The following is an 18,555-nucleotide window of genomic DNA, read 5'->3' on the forward strand; positions in this document are numbered from 1 at the left end:
GCATGAGTAGTCATATGACTAGCGCTTCCACCTCATACGCAGTCGGTCTTTGGTTAAATCCCACACGGTGCCCCAGGATGCAGGCAAAGGTTGTCGACTGTTGACAGCAATGGCACTGACGGAATCAGTCTGTACTAGGACCGGTTTATCAAAATTCAGCAATTGCGGTTTCCGCCGAGAAGACTCTGCATTGTTCAGGAAGGCCATCCAACACCGTTAGGATGTTCCTGTAACGTATCGAAAGCAAACCGTCGTAAAGCTCCCGTGTTGTCTCATCTTTTAATGTGCCTCTATGCCAGTGAACCTGACGCCAGCTATCGTGTATGGAATTCGATTCCTTTGAAAAAGATCGTTTGCAGAATGCTATCCTCTTCAACAAGGAGAGGGATTTTCTGGTCTCCGGATGTGGCGGCTTTTCGGCAAATAGCTGCCTGCACATGATGGTGAAATGGGATGATTCTGCTTCGGCGCAGGCAGAGTCAGCGGGTGTGGAGAGAGGCTACGCGTAGGTACTGGTTGAAAACTGGGGAGGGAGAGTATGCTAACAAGCTCCCGACGTGCTAGGCAAGTCAACTCCAGGCCATGTAGCAGTCTGAGGTCAACGCTTTGGTGTGTCAACGCTTGGCCAATACGGCACCGAGTGGCCCTGTTTTTGTCCTATACGGCTTTAATAAAGTTTTAACAAAAGGTATCCTCGATCAACAGCTGGCTTTGACCGTTATGAAACGAGGGATAAGCGATATTCCTTGATCGATAGAGACAAATGAACGATAAACCCTGGATTGTTGTAGGTACTGGACTGACTTGTCTTTTTTATAATGAGAAAATGTTAATAGAACACCTACTAATTTGGAAAGCTTTGTCTGCAGACAGCTTTTCCCTTGAAAAAGACCCAATAAACGGGCCGAAACGTCGGGCAATGCAAATATAAACCCGTTTGAATATATCAGACTGAAAAAGCCAAAATATTTCGGTAAAGATTTTATTACAATGATTGTATTGCAATGTTGTAATGATAAGTATTTCAAATTTATTTGAGCTAATATTCTGGATGAATTCATTTGGCTGAAAGCCATTTGACCGAAGGCACTAGTTGTTTGTCTTAACATATCATATGGCCGAACTAACCATTAATCAGAATTCCATCTGTTCGAACGAATCAATCCGCCGTATGTCCTATGTCGTTCGGCCGAACAGATGATTTCTCGTTTAACTTTTCAAAAGGACCTAAGTAACATTTTTTTCATGAATTAATTTTAGTACTGCAATCAAAAGCTTTCATGTTGTTCTGTTGATTGCGCTATTCAAATTAATTCATGAAAAAAATGTCACTTAGGTCCTTTTGAAAAGTTAAGCGAGATTTGGCCGAAACTTACATTTGGCCGAAATGATGATTTGACAGGAAGGGCCATTTGAGTCATATCGCCGGAAAAGTCGTTTAGCCTACTAGGTTATTTGTCTGGAAATGCCGTCTGGCTGAAATGGTCGTTTGGCAGAAAGGGTTATTTTGCCGGCAATGTCATTTGGCGGAATGGGTCATATAACTGAAAAATGAAAGTGTCGTGTGATCTTAAATGTCGCTTGGCAGAACAATAGTGATGAAGGTGTGACGTGACTGAGACGTGCGAAGTGAGAAATGAGACATACTAGGTGAAAAAGTCTCAAATTCTCGCGCTTAGTTTCATAGTGGCGTAACTGTATTGATCGATTTCTCTTAATCGATATATTTTGTTATAATCGATATATTTATATTTTGTTAATAACTCATTTGTTTCAAAAGCTACAACCGTGATTATTGATTCAGGTGCAAGATACAATCATCCTTTATCACACCAAACCATTAAATCATCGACAAACTAGCGCAATTCGGTACAATAATAACAAGAAAACATCGACGACGACGACGACATCGATCAATACAGTTACGCACCTATGAAACCAAGCTCGAGAATTTTGAGATTTTGCAAAGTGAGAAGTGAGAAATGAGGAGTAAGAAGTGAGAAATGAAATGTGGGAAGTGGGAAGTGAGAAAATGAAATATAATGAGTGAGAGTTCTCACATTTTACTTATCATTTCTCACATCTCATTTCTCACTGTGAAAAGTTAGTGACTTTTCTCATTTCTCACTGTAAAAAAGTATGTCTCACTGCTCATTTCCTACTTCTTATTATATAAATTGAGAAGTGCAAAATCAGAAGTTGGAAGTGAGATGTCTCACTTGTTCCTTCTTACTTCTCGTTTTTCACTATATATTTCTCACTTCTCACTTCGCGCTTCTTACTTCGAACTTATTACTTTTCAAACGACTATATTGGCCAAACGGCATTTTCGGAAAAATGATCCATTCGGGCGATTTCTCATCATCATCTTCAGGGAATAATCGTTGAGTCCCATATTTATTAATCATATGGTACTGGTCAGTGCCAAAACGTTGGAACGAACATAAAATACTCGCTCTGACTGAGTATTGGGATTGCACAGCCGCATATACCAAAATAAATTACAGATAAGACAGTCAAACACAGAAGTTATTTAAAAATATAGTTAAGGCTATAGTTTTTGATGATTCAATCAAGAAATATTTAAAGAAATACGTTCAAAAAGCTCTTTTATGAATAACTATTTAAATGCCATCAGGATGACGAGCTTGGTGGTCTAGTGGCTACCGCTTCTGCCTTATAAGCAGGAGGTCGTGGGTTCAATTCCAGGCTCATCCCTTTCCTACTTTGTAGTTCTATCTTAGTTCTTTCTGTGTGTCACGTTGTACCAAAACGATTCCTAATGTTATAACCTTCCACACTAACGATTCCAAAACCTCCCGTGGCACCTATGAGAGGTCTTACAGTTCTCTGCATCTTTTATAAGTAGGTGTCCAACTAACCATCTTTCCCCTTCCTCAGCATTCGCAAGGACGTGGCCAGGACAGATCTCGACTATTGGAGAGTACATTGCTTCCATCTAAGAGTCAGTGATTATTCCCAAATCAATATCTGTGGTAACGGATGAAAGTGATGTTACTCTCATACAATAGTCTTGGCTTGTACCACCTACGAATTTGTGCGAACTGCTAAATGCTAATGCTAACTATTTAAATATCATCAGAATAGAGAAACCATTTTGTACAAATATTTCACAACAATAAGTGAGGAAAACTTAAATGCATTGATTGTTGTTAATCAAATTGGTTTTCAAAGCACTCTTTTTTGTTCCGATTATGCAGGAATTCCAAAATCCCTCCCCTCGGATATGTTATCTTGCCGCGATTGGTGGGCTTACAACATTAGCACTGATATGGCAACCAAAGACATATCCTGTCGTGGTGGTATCACATGTTGACTATTTTTGTTAGGTGCCGCGTCACATATCTGGCATTGGCGCACTGATTTAACGTATGTGCATGTGATCCAACGGACAGCGTTTCTTGGAGCCGTGAATGATAGTACAGTCAGGCAGAGGCCTTTTTCATCAGTGATAATGATGTGAGTTCTCTTCTTTTCGCAATACTTTTCTGATGCTTTCCCTGTGACGCTGAGTCGTAGCCACGCTTACATTTAGATAGCTAGGCATTTATTGAAAAAATAAAGTATTCAAGACATTCGTAGGGAATCGACTACTGGATTCACTGACTAGAAGTTTTTTCGAAACTAGGAACGTGGCGCCAGTTTTATTTTGTTATGCCTCACTTCGAAGAGCAATAATAAAAAATACCACACATTATAATGATGGTATATGATCAATCTTATGACGGCTTCATTGTCGATAATTTTTACCAATACATAGGGAATAGGCGTGATGAAACTTTACTTTGCCACCGAAAAGTGAATCCTATAACTGACCTTGATTAGTACTTTATAGATTATCACCGTAATTAAACAACGATAAAGCTACTTGTTAGAACAGTTTAAAGTTATAAGGAACCTTGACAAAAAATCATAACAGAATAAACCAAATTCTTTAACAGTTTCCACTTTGACATGATATATATTACATTGAGTTTGTAGTGTCGACACAGCTTAAGAACATTGACGAAACCATGACTTAGGTAAACAAAGTGATTTGACGAACGCATACCCTACACCCAGAACAAACAAAATTAATTAATTTTCATTCTGCATAAATAAAAGTTATAAAATAGAACACTACGCAATATTTCTTTTATATTTTCAATGTGGTCCCATAAAGCTAACAAACTTAATAACTTATAATTAGACTATATGACTTTTCAAACCACATCAAAATAGCTCCAAGGCAAATGAAGAAGACATTACATTTTATACATTGCTTTTAAAAACTAGAAAAACGTTGTACTAATTTTTGAAATTATCATTTTAACCTTTGATCATTGATTAGTTGGCATTCAATTACATTTTGCATTAGTGTCGAGTCGATTCCAAATCCGAACCTCACTTCACCCCATCCTTATCCTACCCCATGGCGTTCAAGTGGTCCGCAAGGACTCTTCTGCCATTACCCTCTCTACTAACGGCCTTGGATTGACTTGCGCTCTCATTGCCCCACCAAACGCTGCAAAATGCAAATGAAAATAATTATGCAGGAATTCCAAAATGAATAATTTATTTATTAATGGTCTAAGACTATTTTTTCAAAATCATTTTAGCGTGTTCTTTTTATATTACATATTTTAAATTCTACGCATAGCTCTTAGACTATTCAAAATTAGGAACTTATGTAGGTGAACTACCAATATAGCATATGTTTATTGAATTCTTTGGGTAGCCTTACCCAAATATATATGATTCGTAATGCATAATTTGGGGGCAGCAGGGACTATGTCCAAGGGCTTGACGATCCCTCCCCAGGCCATCTGCGAGTTGTGGCGCCTGCCTAGGATGTGGTGGGGTTTGACAGTGGGCCCTGTTAAACCTCTATAAAAAGCTGCATGTATCCGCAAGTAGGCTCCGCCAAAGCGACCGTGTGCCGCTCAAAGCGCACAAGCCCAAGTCCTGGTGTTAGGTGGGACGCTAAACAGCCCTGACACGACGGCCCTCCGACGAGACAGGAGGTTTGCGCAGGCCCAATAAGCCGCCTTTAAAAACAACTATTACGAACAACATAGAAGATAATACGACTCGATACAATCGGCAACGACCTAGGCGACGAATAAAGGATCACGATTGGAAGCTTGGAACATGGAACTGCAAGTCGCTAGGCTTCGCAGGTTGCGACAGGATAATCTACGATGAATTACATCCCCGCAACTTCGATGTCGTAGCGCTGCAGGAAATCCGCTGGACAGGACAGAAAGTGTGGAAAAGCGGGCATCGAGCGGCTACCTTCTACCAAAGCTGTGGCACCACAAACGAGCTGGGAACCGGCTTCATAGTGCTGGGAAAGATGCGCCAACGCGTGATTGGGTGGCAGCCAATCAACGCAAAGATGTGCAAGCTGAGGATAAAAGGCCGTTTCTTCAACTATAGCATCATCAACGTGCACTGCCCACACGAAGGGAGATCCGACGACGAGAAAGAAGCGTTCTATGCGCAGCTGGAGCAGACATACGATGGATGCCCACTGCGGGACGTCAAAATCGTCATCGGTGACATGAACGCTCAGGTAGGAAGGGAGGAAATGTATAGACCGGTCATCGGACCGGATAGTCTGCATACCGTATCGAACGACAACGGCCAACGATGCATAAACTTTGCAGCCTCCGCGGAATGGTAGTCCGAAGCACTTTCTTCCCCGTAAGAATATCCACAAGGCCACATGGAAATCACCTAATCAAGTAACGGAAAACCAAATCGACCACGTTCTAATCGACGGTAAATTCTTCTCCGACATCACGAACGTACGCACTTACCGCAGTGCGAATATTGAATCCGACCACTACCTCGTCGCAGTATGTCTGCGCTCAAAACTCTCGACGGTGATCAACACGCGTCGGAGTCGTCCGCCGCGGCTTAACATTGGGCGGCTACAAGACGGTAGACTAGCCCAAGACTACGCGCAGCAGCTGGAAGTGGCACTCCCAACGGAAGAGCAACTAGGCGCAGCATCTCTTGAAGATGGCTGGAGAGATATTCGATCCGCCATTGGAAGCACCGCAACCTCTGCACTAGGCACGGTGGCTCCGGATCAGAGAAACGACTGATATGACGGCGAATGTGAGCAGTTAGTTGAGGAGAAGAATGCAGCATGGGCGAGATTGCTGCAACACCGCACGAGGGCGAACGAGGCACGATACAAACGGGCGCGGAACAGACAAAACTCGATTTTCCGGAGGAAAAAGCGCCAGCAGGAAGATCGAGACCGTGAAGAGGCGGAGGAACTGTACCGCGCTAATAACGCACGAAAGTTCTATGAGAAGTTGAACCGTTCACGTAAGGGCTACGTGCCACAGCCCGATATGTGTAAGGACATAAACGGGAACCTTCTTACGAACGAGCGTGAGGTGATCCAAAGGTGGCGGCAGCACTACGAAGAGCACCTGAATGGCGATATGGCAGACAACGGTGGCGGTATGGTAATGAACCTAGGAGCACGCGCGCAGGATATGCGACTTCCGGCTCCGAATCTCCAGGAAATCCAGGAGGAGATCGGCCGGCTGAAAAACAACAAAGCTCCTGGAGCTGACAAACTACCAGGAGAGCTGTTTAAACACGGTGGTGAAGCACTGGCTAGAGCGCTGCACTGGGTGATTACCAAGGTTTGGGAGGATGAGGTTCTGCCGCAGGAGTGGATGGAAGGTGTCGTGTGTCCCATCTACAAAAAGGGCGATAAGCTAGATTGTAGCAACTACCGCGCAATCACATTGCTGAACGCCGCCTACAAGGTACTCTCCCAAATTTTATGCCGCCGACTAACACCAATTGCAAGAGAGTTCGTGGGGCAGTACCAGGCGGGATTTATGGGTGAACGCTCTACCACAGACCAGGTGTTCGCCATACGTCAGGTATTGCAGAAATGCCGCGAATACAACGTGCCCACACATCATCTATTTATCGAAGTTCAAAGCCGCATATGATACAATCGATCGGGACCAGCTATGGCAGCTAATGCACGAAAACGGATTTCCGGATAAACTGATACGGTTGATCAAGGCGACGATGGATCGGGTGATGTGCGTAGTTCGAGTTTCAGGGGCATTCTCGAGTCCCTTCGAAACGCGTAGAGGGTTACGGCAAGGTGATGGTCTCTCATGTCTGCTATTCAACATCGCTTTGGAGGGAGTAATACGAAGGGCAGGGATTGACACGAGTGGTACGATTTTCACGAAGTCCGTCCAGTTATTTGGTTTCGCCGACGACATTGATATCATGGCACGTAACTTTGAGAGGATGGAGGAAGCCTACATCAGACTGAAAAGCGAAGCTAAACGGATTGGACTAGTCATCAACACGTCGAAGACGAAGTACATGATAGGAAGAGGCTCAAGAGAGGTCAATGTGAGCCACCCACCACGAGTTTCTATCGGTGGTGACGAAATCGAGGTGGTTGAAGAATTCGTGTACTTGGGCTCACTGGTGACCGCCGATAACGATACCAGCAGAGAAATTCGGAGACGCATAGTGGCTGGAAATCGTACGTACTTTGGACTCCGCAAGACGCTCCGATCGAATAGAGTTCGCCGCCGTACCAAACTGACTATCTACAAAACGCTTATAAGACCGGTAGTTCTCTACGGACACGAGACCTGGACGATGCTCGTGGAGGACCAACGCGCACTGGGAGTTTTCGAAAGGAAAGTGTTGCGTACCATCTATGGTGGTGTGCAGATGGCGGACGGTACGTGGAGGAGGCGAATGAACCACGAATTGCATCAGCTGTTGGGAGAACCATCCATCGTTCACACCGCGAAAATCGGAAGACTGCGGTGGGCCGGGCACGTAGCCAGAATGTCGGACAGTAATCCGGGGAAAATGGTTCTCGACAACGATCCGACGGGAACAAGAAGGCGAGGTGCACAGCGGGCAAGGTGGATCGATCAGGTGGAGGACGACTTGCGGACCCTCCGCAGACTGCGTGGTTGGCGAAGTGCAGCCTTGAACCGAGCTGAATGGAGAAGTCTTTTATGTGCAGCACAGGCCACTCCGGCCTTAGTCTGATGATAAATAAATAAAATGCATAGTTTGAGTCCCAGCCCAGCAAGCAGATGCGTTGGACTAAAAATTTCGAGACGAAAAGTTCGTGTTTATGCCAAATCAGGCCGATCTTCTCAGTTCAAAACAAATCGAAACTTCCAAGAATGGTCGACATAAAAAAACATTCAATTGAAACTTTAGAAATGCTGAATAGAAAATCATTCAAAATGCAGTCCAAGATCCACTAAGAACATAGTTTGTAGTATAAAATGAGATCCAAAACTCGATGGATTAGCTATGTATTTCTAATTAATTCAAACTACAATTCAAAGATATTTACGACGCAAAGTGTCTAATTTGTGTCATGACGAAGCCAAATCAGCGGCACTGCATACGAAAATCTAATTTTAATATTCTGACCAGCAAACACTTGCCAATGTAAAGCGCATCACACTGATTTATTGTACCGTCACAAAATTATGCAACTCGAACAGCATGCAATTTTTGATAACAGCTTCTCGATCGGTTTAACCCAAGTTCATCGCGCAACCTTGAACACGTTGCACTAGTTCACATTTGAGTCCAGCCTACAATCACATTAATCCACGTATCTCATTCGGATTCCTTCCCCGTTTCTCCTTTCCGTTTTTGTAACAGATGATTTCCAAAGTGCTAGTCCTGGCCTGCCTGGTGGCGGCCGTACTCTGCGAGGGAAAGCTGAAGGTCGACGTGGTCAACGTGCCGGAGGGATGCACCACCAAGAGCAAAAACGGCGACATGCTGACGATGCACTACACCGGCAAGCTCACCGATGGAACCAAATTCGATTCAAGGTAGGTGCACGCACGCACATCGCATGCGGATGAGGGATTTTCGGGTAAAGTACGGGTGGGCGGCGAAATATAGGCAGCATACTTATCGGGAGCGCACTCACTATTTGGGTCAGAGGACAGTCGTTGATTTAGTACCGATTCAGCTGACAGGCAGCGGGAGCTCCAATGTTCAACATCTGTTGCGGCACCGTAGAACGCTGCTGCCGGGTTTGTCGCTTATCAGTTCTCCAATATCTTTGACGCGTGGCCGAGTTTTGTGTGGTTGCAGTCCATGTCAGCATGGCGAGTTTTGTGGTGTGCTAAATTGGGGTATCAGTTGTCGACTGGTTGCTAATTATTCGAGCTAACATATGGTGAGTGTATCGAAATTTGGTACTTGAATCATTGACGGTATGATAATCCTCTTTGAAAGCTAGTTCAGTTCAGCGTTGTTGCGTATTACGGAGCAGTGTATAAATACATAATGGAGAAAGTATTTGGAATTCCCAGTCTATAACTTCGTTTGGTTCTTCTCGAAGGGCTCTCTTCGCTTCTATCTTCCAGGAAAATATCCGCTCTGTTACAAATATCAGATGTTAATAATAAATAATAACGTAAAATAAACCTCCTTTTCATAATTCATAATAAAGCCCAAAAAACTTTCCTACTGTGAGGCGATTCAATTATGACGTCCACTAGTTTTTTAGATTTCTAGACCCCCTCTGCTTCCTTTGTCACGATTTTTCTATACCTAGTATATGTACTGTAACAAAATCTTAGACTATTTCCCTCCTAGTGATTCAAAAAAATCTCAATAGTATATCCTATTGTCAAAAGTACCTAAACTGCCTCCATTTCAGAACTTTTTATTAACCTAATCCATCATCGTGGAGCTCTTTCATCTTCCAAACCAGCGCTTCAACGTCTCCCAATACACTTTTCCGCAATTTTCCGGCATACCGAGTACGCATTTTGATCAAGAACCCTCGGGGGAGAAATTGCTCGGTCGGCTTCCGCTTCTATCCTTTATGGTGCATAAAACACAAGACGTTCTTTTCTCCGTTGTCATATCTTCGAAGGAACAGAACTTAGAGAATAGGAAAGGAACCGCATTGAGCCTCCTCTGCAGGCACGTCGCATCCAAAAAATCGCGTCACAAGACGAACGGAAAAAAATGACCGAGATACAGAATGGGAACATAAGCATTAATAATTAAACAGATTGAAGTTTGAGTCGTCTCAGCAGCAGTGCCAAAGCGGAGAAAGCAAGCACCACTTTGTGACGAACCTCTCCATGTTGCTATAACGGAAACATGTCCCACAAGGCCATAATAAAGACATTGTCTCGTGCGGATATTGTCGGTTTTACCGGCGGTAGTGCTGGATTCCGCCTCCAGCCGTGGACCAGGAATGCCTAGACGAAGCTCTGACCTTTACTCAGAGCTTTTCCCAAGCCTTTTCCATTGTCGTCCTAAATGAGGAGACTCTTTTTTACTTGCACCATGCGGTGGTTACGTCTCAAGCGAGCTGCGATGTTCGTGAATTAATAAAGATGTGAAACACGGGTTAGCTGGCTGGCTGCTGGGCGTTACCTCGTAAGCAACATTCAAATATTTTAAGTCCAATTTCCAAACGAGTTGAGCACGTTCTAGAATGTTGCGACGGATAGCGTGTTTAGCGGCAATGTGTAACAGAGTAGCGCAAAATTGCTTGGCCAGAAGGGGGCGGCCATGAAACAAGTGATTGAAACCAATGAAAGCCCGAATGGAAAAATTTAAATAAGATTTTATCAAAATATAATGAATGGAAAAAGAAAACTCTAATAACGTAACCAAACCAAATTACGGATGGCCTCAGAAGGTGTGTTAGTGTTTTGTCATCCCAGTCATTTTTTCCTCTTCTGGTCAGGTAAACGAAGGTTGTCGCGAGGAAGATTTACGCTGATTGTGATGCTTTTAATGGACTCTCGTGGGTATGTCGGTTGATTCATCATGTCTCTTAACGCCGCAGAAGATAAATTGAGAGGGCTGGTCATGATGCTTTCATTACTATGAACTTATTTTAAAAGATAAGATTATAAATATGATACTCGTATAGCGAGTGTTTGTCTTTTGATTAATTTATACTGAGACACCAAAAATTTAATGCAGGATCATTTTTAGCCTAATGTATTTGATATCTCTACTGATGGAATAAGCAGCCATTTCTAAAAATATATCGTTAAAATTTGTTTGACTGTTGAACATTTTGTAAATAATCATTTCCATCATGTAGATGCTGTTTCGATGCCATCATTCTCGGGAAGTAACCAGGGTGGTTCGTGACAGTTAACGACACGTGACACCTTTATTCAAGAGTTAGTGATTTTTTAAATAAATTATTATTGTGTTAACGGATGTTGGATGTGTTAACATCAGGAGGAACTCTTTCCAATACAGTGTTATTGGAACTATTTAGATTCAGATAAATTCATAACAAAAAAGTCCTTACCTTGAATCTTCAGATTTCTGGACTTTTTTTATAAATCTTTGACTTCGTAAAAGCATGGTCTCAGGAATTCCTTATTGCTTCCGAAATTGTTTATGAACTTCATAACTCACGAACATTTCGGCAGCCAGATTCCAATTTAATTTATTTCGATTTTCTTGTGCTTTACATATATTTACAGAGTGAGTGTCTGGCCTGATAGCCCACCTGCTTTAAATATATACATGATTTTGTGTTTGATTTGGTTATTTTGTTTTAGTTCTAGACGCCATACAGATTTATACTTTCTGATAAATTTACTCTGCACAAAGCAGAACAAAACTTTGATATCCGACCGATCGCTCTGAAGAAAATCACGACTGGACGCGACACAAAACATCATTTTCTGATTAATTTGCTCACCCGCACAAAGCAGAACAAATTTTTCCTTTATCTGAATAAGAATAATGAAAAACTATATTGACAATTATTTCGGCTCCGTAACGCTTCACGGCAAATGAGCCTTCCAAATAAATGATAGATTATAAAAAAAAACTACAAATTTGATAACCTAACTACGCTATTTACCCTACAAAATTTGATAATCTAATTTTGAACTAGCGCCCTAATACAGTCTTGATCGAGATGGTGCAACGGACCCTGAACTTCTCTTTACACTCACCAAAGCGTTCGTGTAAAGTTTTTATCGCGGCCAGACGATGGACCTCAGATGTTCGTGTTCTGGGAGGGGTGTTGAGGATCATCCCCAGGAATTTGTTTTAAACCCGTTGAAGTGTACAGGGATAAAATTCAATTCCCGAAAATGATAAAACTCACTCATGATTTCATATTTCATAGTACAATTTCATGTTATGAAAATACACCATGATTTTGAATCATGAATTCATGATTTGTTTTATGATTTGTTCAACCATAATGCGTTGATGCGTTACGATTTGCACAACTTACGTTCTTGGGCTCATGAAATCATGAGTCATCAAACTTGAAATCATGAGTCTTTTGACCTGAAATCAGGAATCTAACTCATGAAAACGGGAGTTGTTTTTTGTGAATATGGGCTCAATCTGCCATCAAATCGTATACTTCAATTCTCGATATCATGAGTCATTTGACCGGCAATAAATTTCACGAAAATGGAAGCTTTTGGAAGCATGAAACGTATTTTGCAACACTTTTTTTGTTGTTGTTATCAATACCTTTTTGTTCTAAATGGTTTTAACTTGATGAATAATGATACCCACCGAATTCGCATTATACAGGCACTAACATGGAAAATATGCGTTTTCTTGGGCTCCGATCCTGACAACTTTAGTAGCACATATCACTCAGCGTCGTTTATTGTAGATGAAAATCCAGTTTGCCGTTTCCAATCTTTTTTTGTCATCCATCGACATCTAGAAGCATAAATTGCGGGTTCGTGAGCTCGACGCAAACGCTTTTCTCGGTAGTTCATTTTCCTCTATAATGGCAAGCTTAATGTTGTCAACTAAAACATTATCATTTCTATAAAATTACAATACAATTTCTATACAATTCCATACAATTATTTTGATACTTACAGATCAACTTTTGATGAAATCCTTTTGCGTACGTAATGGACGATGGAACATTATAATTATGATCTGACAGATGCACGTAACGCTTGTCGTAATCATGATTCACGGTCATGGTTACGGTAATAATGGCTCATGATTTTAGTCAATTTGATCATGAAATCATGAGTCATAATCATGGTTTCATGAAAAAAGAAGGATCATGAATTCATGATTTGAAAATCATGAAATCGGTAAGCGATTTGTTTCCGTGCACTAGTACTGATTGGTCAGAACAAAGCAAAGTTCTTAACTTGCAAGGAGAAATATGCTCCGGGTAGAAATTCATCATTTATCGGTAAGATTCGGCTTGGATAGGTCACCTACGGTCCCACCACCGGCATCAAATTTCAGCTTTACCCAAGAAACAGAGTGAATGTATGCCTGGAGGACGATATGGCAGAACTAGAGGAATTAGTCCGTTATAGCATGTTACTGGATAACTTCGGTGTGTCTATTAACATCTTCAGCAAGCAAAGATATGAGGACGATCTACGTGCGCTGAGTATCACCAACCAATAGCACTATCCGGACAATAGGAAATCATTACAAAGTTGAACTGCCTTATATTCGTGACCCAATTGTCATGGAACGAAGTCTTGCTATAGATCTACGTGATTTGCAAAGAGTTGAGGAAAGATCAGATCGCCAGGGACTGAAAGCTCTTAAGAGCCCTGAGACTGACCTTAAAAAAGGCTACGCACGTAACTTACAGTGCAATGAAGCCGGTCAAAATAATAAGGAGATTCAGTTTCTTCCACATTTTCCCGTGTTAAACACAAATAAACCGTGTAAGATACGTTCGGTGTTCAACTCAACGGCAAATGCTAATGGAAAGTGCCTCAACGATTACCAGGCTCAGCGAATGGCACTGGTTCTTAAGGAATTCCCCCGGATATTCTTCTAAGAATGCTTCGAAGGAATATTTGAAGGAATATTGGCAGGAATATCCGGAAGACTTCCTAAAGATATTTCCGGATGAAGGAGGGAATATCTGGAGGAATATTCAAAGGAATTCTTGGAAAAATATCTGGAAGAATTCCTGGATGAATATTCAGATTCTTGGAGAAATCTCCGAAGGAAATCCAGGGAGAATATCATGAGGATTTCCTGAACGATCGGGAGGAATTCCTGGAGGAATATCTGGAGGAATATATGGACGAATTACTGGAGGAATATCCTAAGGTTGTCATGGAGGAATATCCAGAGGAATACCAGTAAGGAATTTCTGAGAGAAATCAGGGAAAATTCTTGGAGGAATATCCGAAGGAATCCTTGGACGAATATCTAAACAATTTTCTGGAGGAACTCCTAAAGGAATATCCAGAGGAATTCCTGGAGGAATATCCGGAAGAATAGCCGGGAGAATATAAGAAGGAATAGCCGGGGGAGTATCAGAAGGAATTCCTGAAGGAATATCTAGAGGACTTTCTAGAGGAATTTCCGGGGGAATACCTCGGACGAGGACTTCAAGAGGCTCGGAAGCCTCCTTTCAAGAGGCTCGGAAGCCTCCTTTCAAGAGGCTCGGAAGCCTCCTTTCAAGAGGCTCGGAAGCCTCCTTTCAAGAGGCTCGGAAGCCTCCTTTCAAGAGGCTCGGAAGCCTCCTTTCAAGAGGCTCGGAAGCCTCCTTCAAGAGGCCCGGAAGCCTCCTTTCAAGAGGCTCGGAAGCCTCCTTTCAAGAGGCTCAGAGCCTCCTTCAAGAGGCTCAGAAGCCTCCTTTCAAGAGGCTCAGAAGCCTCCTTTCAAGAGGCTCAAGCCTCCTTTCAAGAGGCTCAGAAGCCTCCTTTCAAGAGGCTCAAGCCTCCTTTCAAGAGGCCTGGAAGCCTCCTTTCAAGAGGCTCAGAAGCCTCCTTTCAAGAGGCCTGGAAGCCTCCTTTCAAGAGGCTCAGAAGCCTCCTTTCAAGAGGCTCAGAAGCCTCCTTTCAAGAGGCTCAGAAGCCTCCTTTCAAGAGGCTCAGAAGCCTCCTTTCAAGAGGCTCAGAAGCCTCCTTTCAAGAGGCTCAGGAAGCCTCCTTTCAAGAGGCTCAAGCCTCCTTTCAAGAGGCTCAGAGCCTCCTTTCAAGAGGCTCAGAAGCCTCCTTTCAAGAGGCTCGGAAGCCTCCTTCAAGAGGCTCCAGCCTCCTTTCAAGAGGCTCAGAGCCTCCTTTCAAGAGGCTCGGAAGCCTCCTTTCAAGAGGCTCAAGCCTCCTTTCAAGAGGCTCAGAGCCTCCTTTCAAGAGGCTCAAGCCTCCTTCAAGAGGCTCAGAAGCCTCCTTTCAAGAGGCTCAGCCTCCTTTCAAGAGGCCTGGAAGCCTCCTTCAAGAGGCTCAAGCCTCCTTTCAAGAGGCCTGGAAGCCTCCTTTCAAGAGGCTCAGAAGCCTCCTTTCAAGAGGCTCAGAAGCCTCCTTTCAAGAGGCCTGGAAGCCTCCTTTCAAGAGGCTCAGAAGCCTCCTTTCAAGAGGCCTCAGGCCTCCTTTCAAGAGGCTGGAAGCCTCCTTTCAAGAGGCTCTGGAAGCCTCCTTTCAAGAGGCTCTGGAAGCCTCCTTTCAAGAGGCTCTGGAGCCTCCTTCAAGAGGCTCTGGAAGCCTCCTTTCAAGAGGGTCTGGGAGCCCCCCTTCAAGGGGCTCCGGAAGCCTCCTTCAAGAGGCTCTGGAAGCCTCCTTCAAGAGGCTCTGGAAGCCTCCTTTCAAGAGGCTCTGGAAGCCTCCTTTCAAGAGGCTCTGGAAGCCTCCTTTCAAGAGGCTCTGGAAGCCTCCGTTCAAGAGGCCTCAGGCCTCCTTTCAAGAGGCTGGAAGCCACCCTTCAAGAGGCTATGGCAGCCTCCTTTCATGAGGCTCTGGAAGCCTCCTTTCAAGAGGCTCTGGAAGCCTCCTTTCAAGAGGCTCTGGAAGCCTCCTTTCAAGAGGCTCTGGAAGCCTCCTTTCAAGAGGCTCTGGAAGCCTCCTTTCAAGAGGCTCTGGAAGCCTCCTTTCAAGAGGCTCTGGAAGCCTCCTTTCAAGAGGCTCTGGAAGCCTCCTTTCAAGAGGCTCTGGAAGCCTCCTTTCAAGAGGCTCTGGAAGCCTCCTTTCAAGAGGCTCTGTAGGCCTCCTTTCAAGAGGCTCTGGAAGCCTCCTTTCAAGAGGCTCTGGAAGCCTCCTTTCAAGAGGCTCTGGAAGCCTCCTTTCAAGAGGCTCTGGAAGCCTCCTTTCAAGAGGCTCTGGAAGCCTCCTTTCAAGAGGCTCTGGAAGCCTCCTTTCAAGAGGCTCTGGAAGCCTCCTTTCAAGAGGCTCTGGAAGCCTCCTTTCAAGAGGCTCTGGAAGCCTCCTTCCAAGAGGCTCTGGAAGCCTCCTTCCACGAGGCTCTGGAAGCCTCCTTTCAAGCGGCTCCTGGAAGCCTCCTTCAAGAGGCCCTCGAAGCCCCCTGGCAAGAGGCTCTGGCAGCCTCCTTGCAAGATGCGCTGGAAGCCCCCTTTCAAGAGGCTCTGGAAGCCTCCTTTCAAGAGGCTCTGGAAGCCTCCTTTCAAGAGGCTCCGGAAGCCTCCTTTCAAGAGGCTCCGGAAGCCTCCTTTCAAGAGGCTCTGGAAGCCTCCTTTCAAGAGGCTCTGGAAGCCTCCTTTCAAGAGGCTCTGGAAGCCTCCTTTCAAGAGGCTCCCAGCCTCCTTCAAGAGGCTCTGGAAGCCTCCTTCAAGAGGCTCCAGCCTCCTTCAAGAGGCCTGGAAGCCTCCTTTCAAGAGGCTCTGGAAGCCTCCTTCAAGAGGCTCCCAGCCTCCTTCAAGAGGCTCTGGAAGCCTCCTTTCAAGAGGCTCTGGAAGCCTCCTTTCAAGAGGCTCTGGAAGCCTCCTTCAAGAGGCTCTGGAAGCCTCCTTTCAAGAGGCTCTGGAAGCCTCCTTTCAAGAGGCTCTGGAAGCCTCCTTTCAAGAGGCTCTGGAAGCCTCCTTTCAAGAGGCTCTGGAAGCCTCCTTTCAAGAGGCTCTGGAAGCCTCCTTTCAAGAGGCTCTGGAAGCCTCCTTTCAAGAGGCTCTGGAAGCCTCCTTCCAAGAGGCTCTGGAAGCCTCCTTTCAAGAGGCTCTGGAAGCCTCCTTTCAAGAGGCTCTGGAAGCCCCCTTCCAAGAGGCTCTGGAACCCCCCTTCCAAGGGGCCCTGGAAGCCTCCTTTCAAGAGGCCCTGGAGGCCCCCTTCAAAGGGCTCTGGAAGCCTCCTTTCAAGAGGCTCTGGAAGCCTCCTTTCAAGAGGCTCTGGAAGCCTCCTTTCAAGAGGCTCTGGAAGCCTCCTTTCAAGAGGCTCTGGAAGCCTCCTTTCAAGAGGCTCTGAGCCTCCTTTCAAGAGGCTCTGGAAGCCTCCTTTCAAGAGGCTCTGGAAGCCTCCTTCAAGAGGCCCAGCCTCCTTTCAAGAGGCTCTGGAAGCCTCCTTTCAAGAGGCTCTGGAAGCCTCCTTCAAGAGGCTCTGAAGCCTCCTTTCAAGAGGCTCTGGAAGCCTCCTTCAAGAGGCTCTGGAAGCCTCCTTTCAAGAGGCTCTGGAAGCCTCCTTTCAAGAGGCCCTGGAAGCCTCCTTCAAGAGGCTCTGGAAGCCTCCTTCAAGAGGCTCTGGAAGCCTCCTTTCAAGAGGCTCTGGAAGCCTCCTTTCAAGAGGCTCTGGAAGCCTCCTTTCATGAGGCTCTGGAAGCCTCCTTTCAAGAGGCTCTGGAAGCCTCCTTTCAAGAGGCTCTGGAAGCCTCCTTTCAAGAGGCTCTGGAAGCCTCCTTTCAAGAGGCTCTGGAAGCCTCCTTTCAAGAGGCTCTGGAAGCCTCCTTCAAGAGGCTCCAGCCTCCTTCAAGAGGCTCTGGAAGCCTCCTTCAAGAGGCTCTGGAAGCCTCCTTCAAGAGGCTCTGGAAGCCTCCTTTCAAGAGGCGCTGGAAGCCTCCCTTCAAGAGGCTCTGGAAGCCTCCTTTCAAGAGGCTCTGGAAGCCTCCTTTCAAGAGGCTCTGGAAGCCTCCTTTCAAGAGGCTCTGGAAGCCTCCTTTCAAGAGGCTCTGGAAGCCTCCTTTCAAGAGGCTCTGGAAGCCTCCTTTCAAGAGGCTCTGGAAGCCTCCTTTCAAGAGGCTCTGGAAGCCTCCTTTCAAGAGGCTCTGGAAGCCTCCTTTCAAGAGGCTCTGGAAGCCTCCTTTCAAGAGGCTCTGGAAGCCTCCTTTCAAGAGGCTCTGGAAGCCTCCTTTCAAGAGGCTCTGGAAGCCTCCTTCCAAGAGGCTCTGGAAGCCTCCTTCCAAGAGGCTCTGGAAGCCTCCTTTCAAGAGGCTCTGGAAGCCTCCTTTCAAGAGGCTCTGGAAGCCCCCTTTCAAGAGGCTCTGGAAGCCTCCTTTCAAGAAGCTCGGAAGCCTCCTCTCAAGAGGCTCGGAAGCCTCCTTTCAAGAGGCTCGGAAGCCTCCTTTCAAGAGGCTCGGAAGCCTCCTTTCAAGAGGCTCGGAAGCCTCCTTTCAAGAGGCTCGGAAGCCTCCTTTCAAGAGGCTCGGAAGCCTCCTTTCAAGAGGCTCGGATGCCTACTTTCAAGAGGCTCGGAAGCCTCCTTTCAAGAGGCTCGGAAGCCTCCTTCCAAAAGGCTAGATGAATTTCTGGTGGAATATCCTTTGAAGTCCCTCGAGGATTATTCGAAAGAATATCTGGAGGAATTATCGAAGGGATTCCTGGAGGAA

General features: G+C 45.1%; 1 protein-coding gene across 3 annotated transcripts in view; it reads left to right on the forward strand.

Annotated features, from left to right (window-relative positions):
* LOC134213157 (peptidyl-prolyl cis-trans isomerase FKBP2) overlaps window positions 1-18,555 on the forward strand; it is a 102,364-nt gene that overhangs the window by 15,405 nt on the left and 68,404 nt on the right. For all 3 annotated transcript variants that reach the window (XM_062691819.1, XM_062691821.1, XM_062691820.1), the window contains exon 2: window positions 8,701-8,876. In XM_062691819.1, the coding sequence (XP_062547803.1) occupies window positions 8,701-8,876 (176 nt within the window). The remainder of the gene's footprint in view (window positions 1-8,700; window positions 8,877-18,555) is intronic.

Source organism: Armigeres subalbatus, chromosome 2, assembly GCF_024139115.2.
Source record: "Armigeres subalbatus isolate Guangzhou_Male chromosome 2, GZ_Asu_2, whole genome shotgun sequence".
Lineage (NCBI taxonomy): Eukaryota > Metazoa > Arthropoda > Insecta > Diptera > Culicidae > Armigeres > Armigeres subalbatus.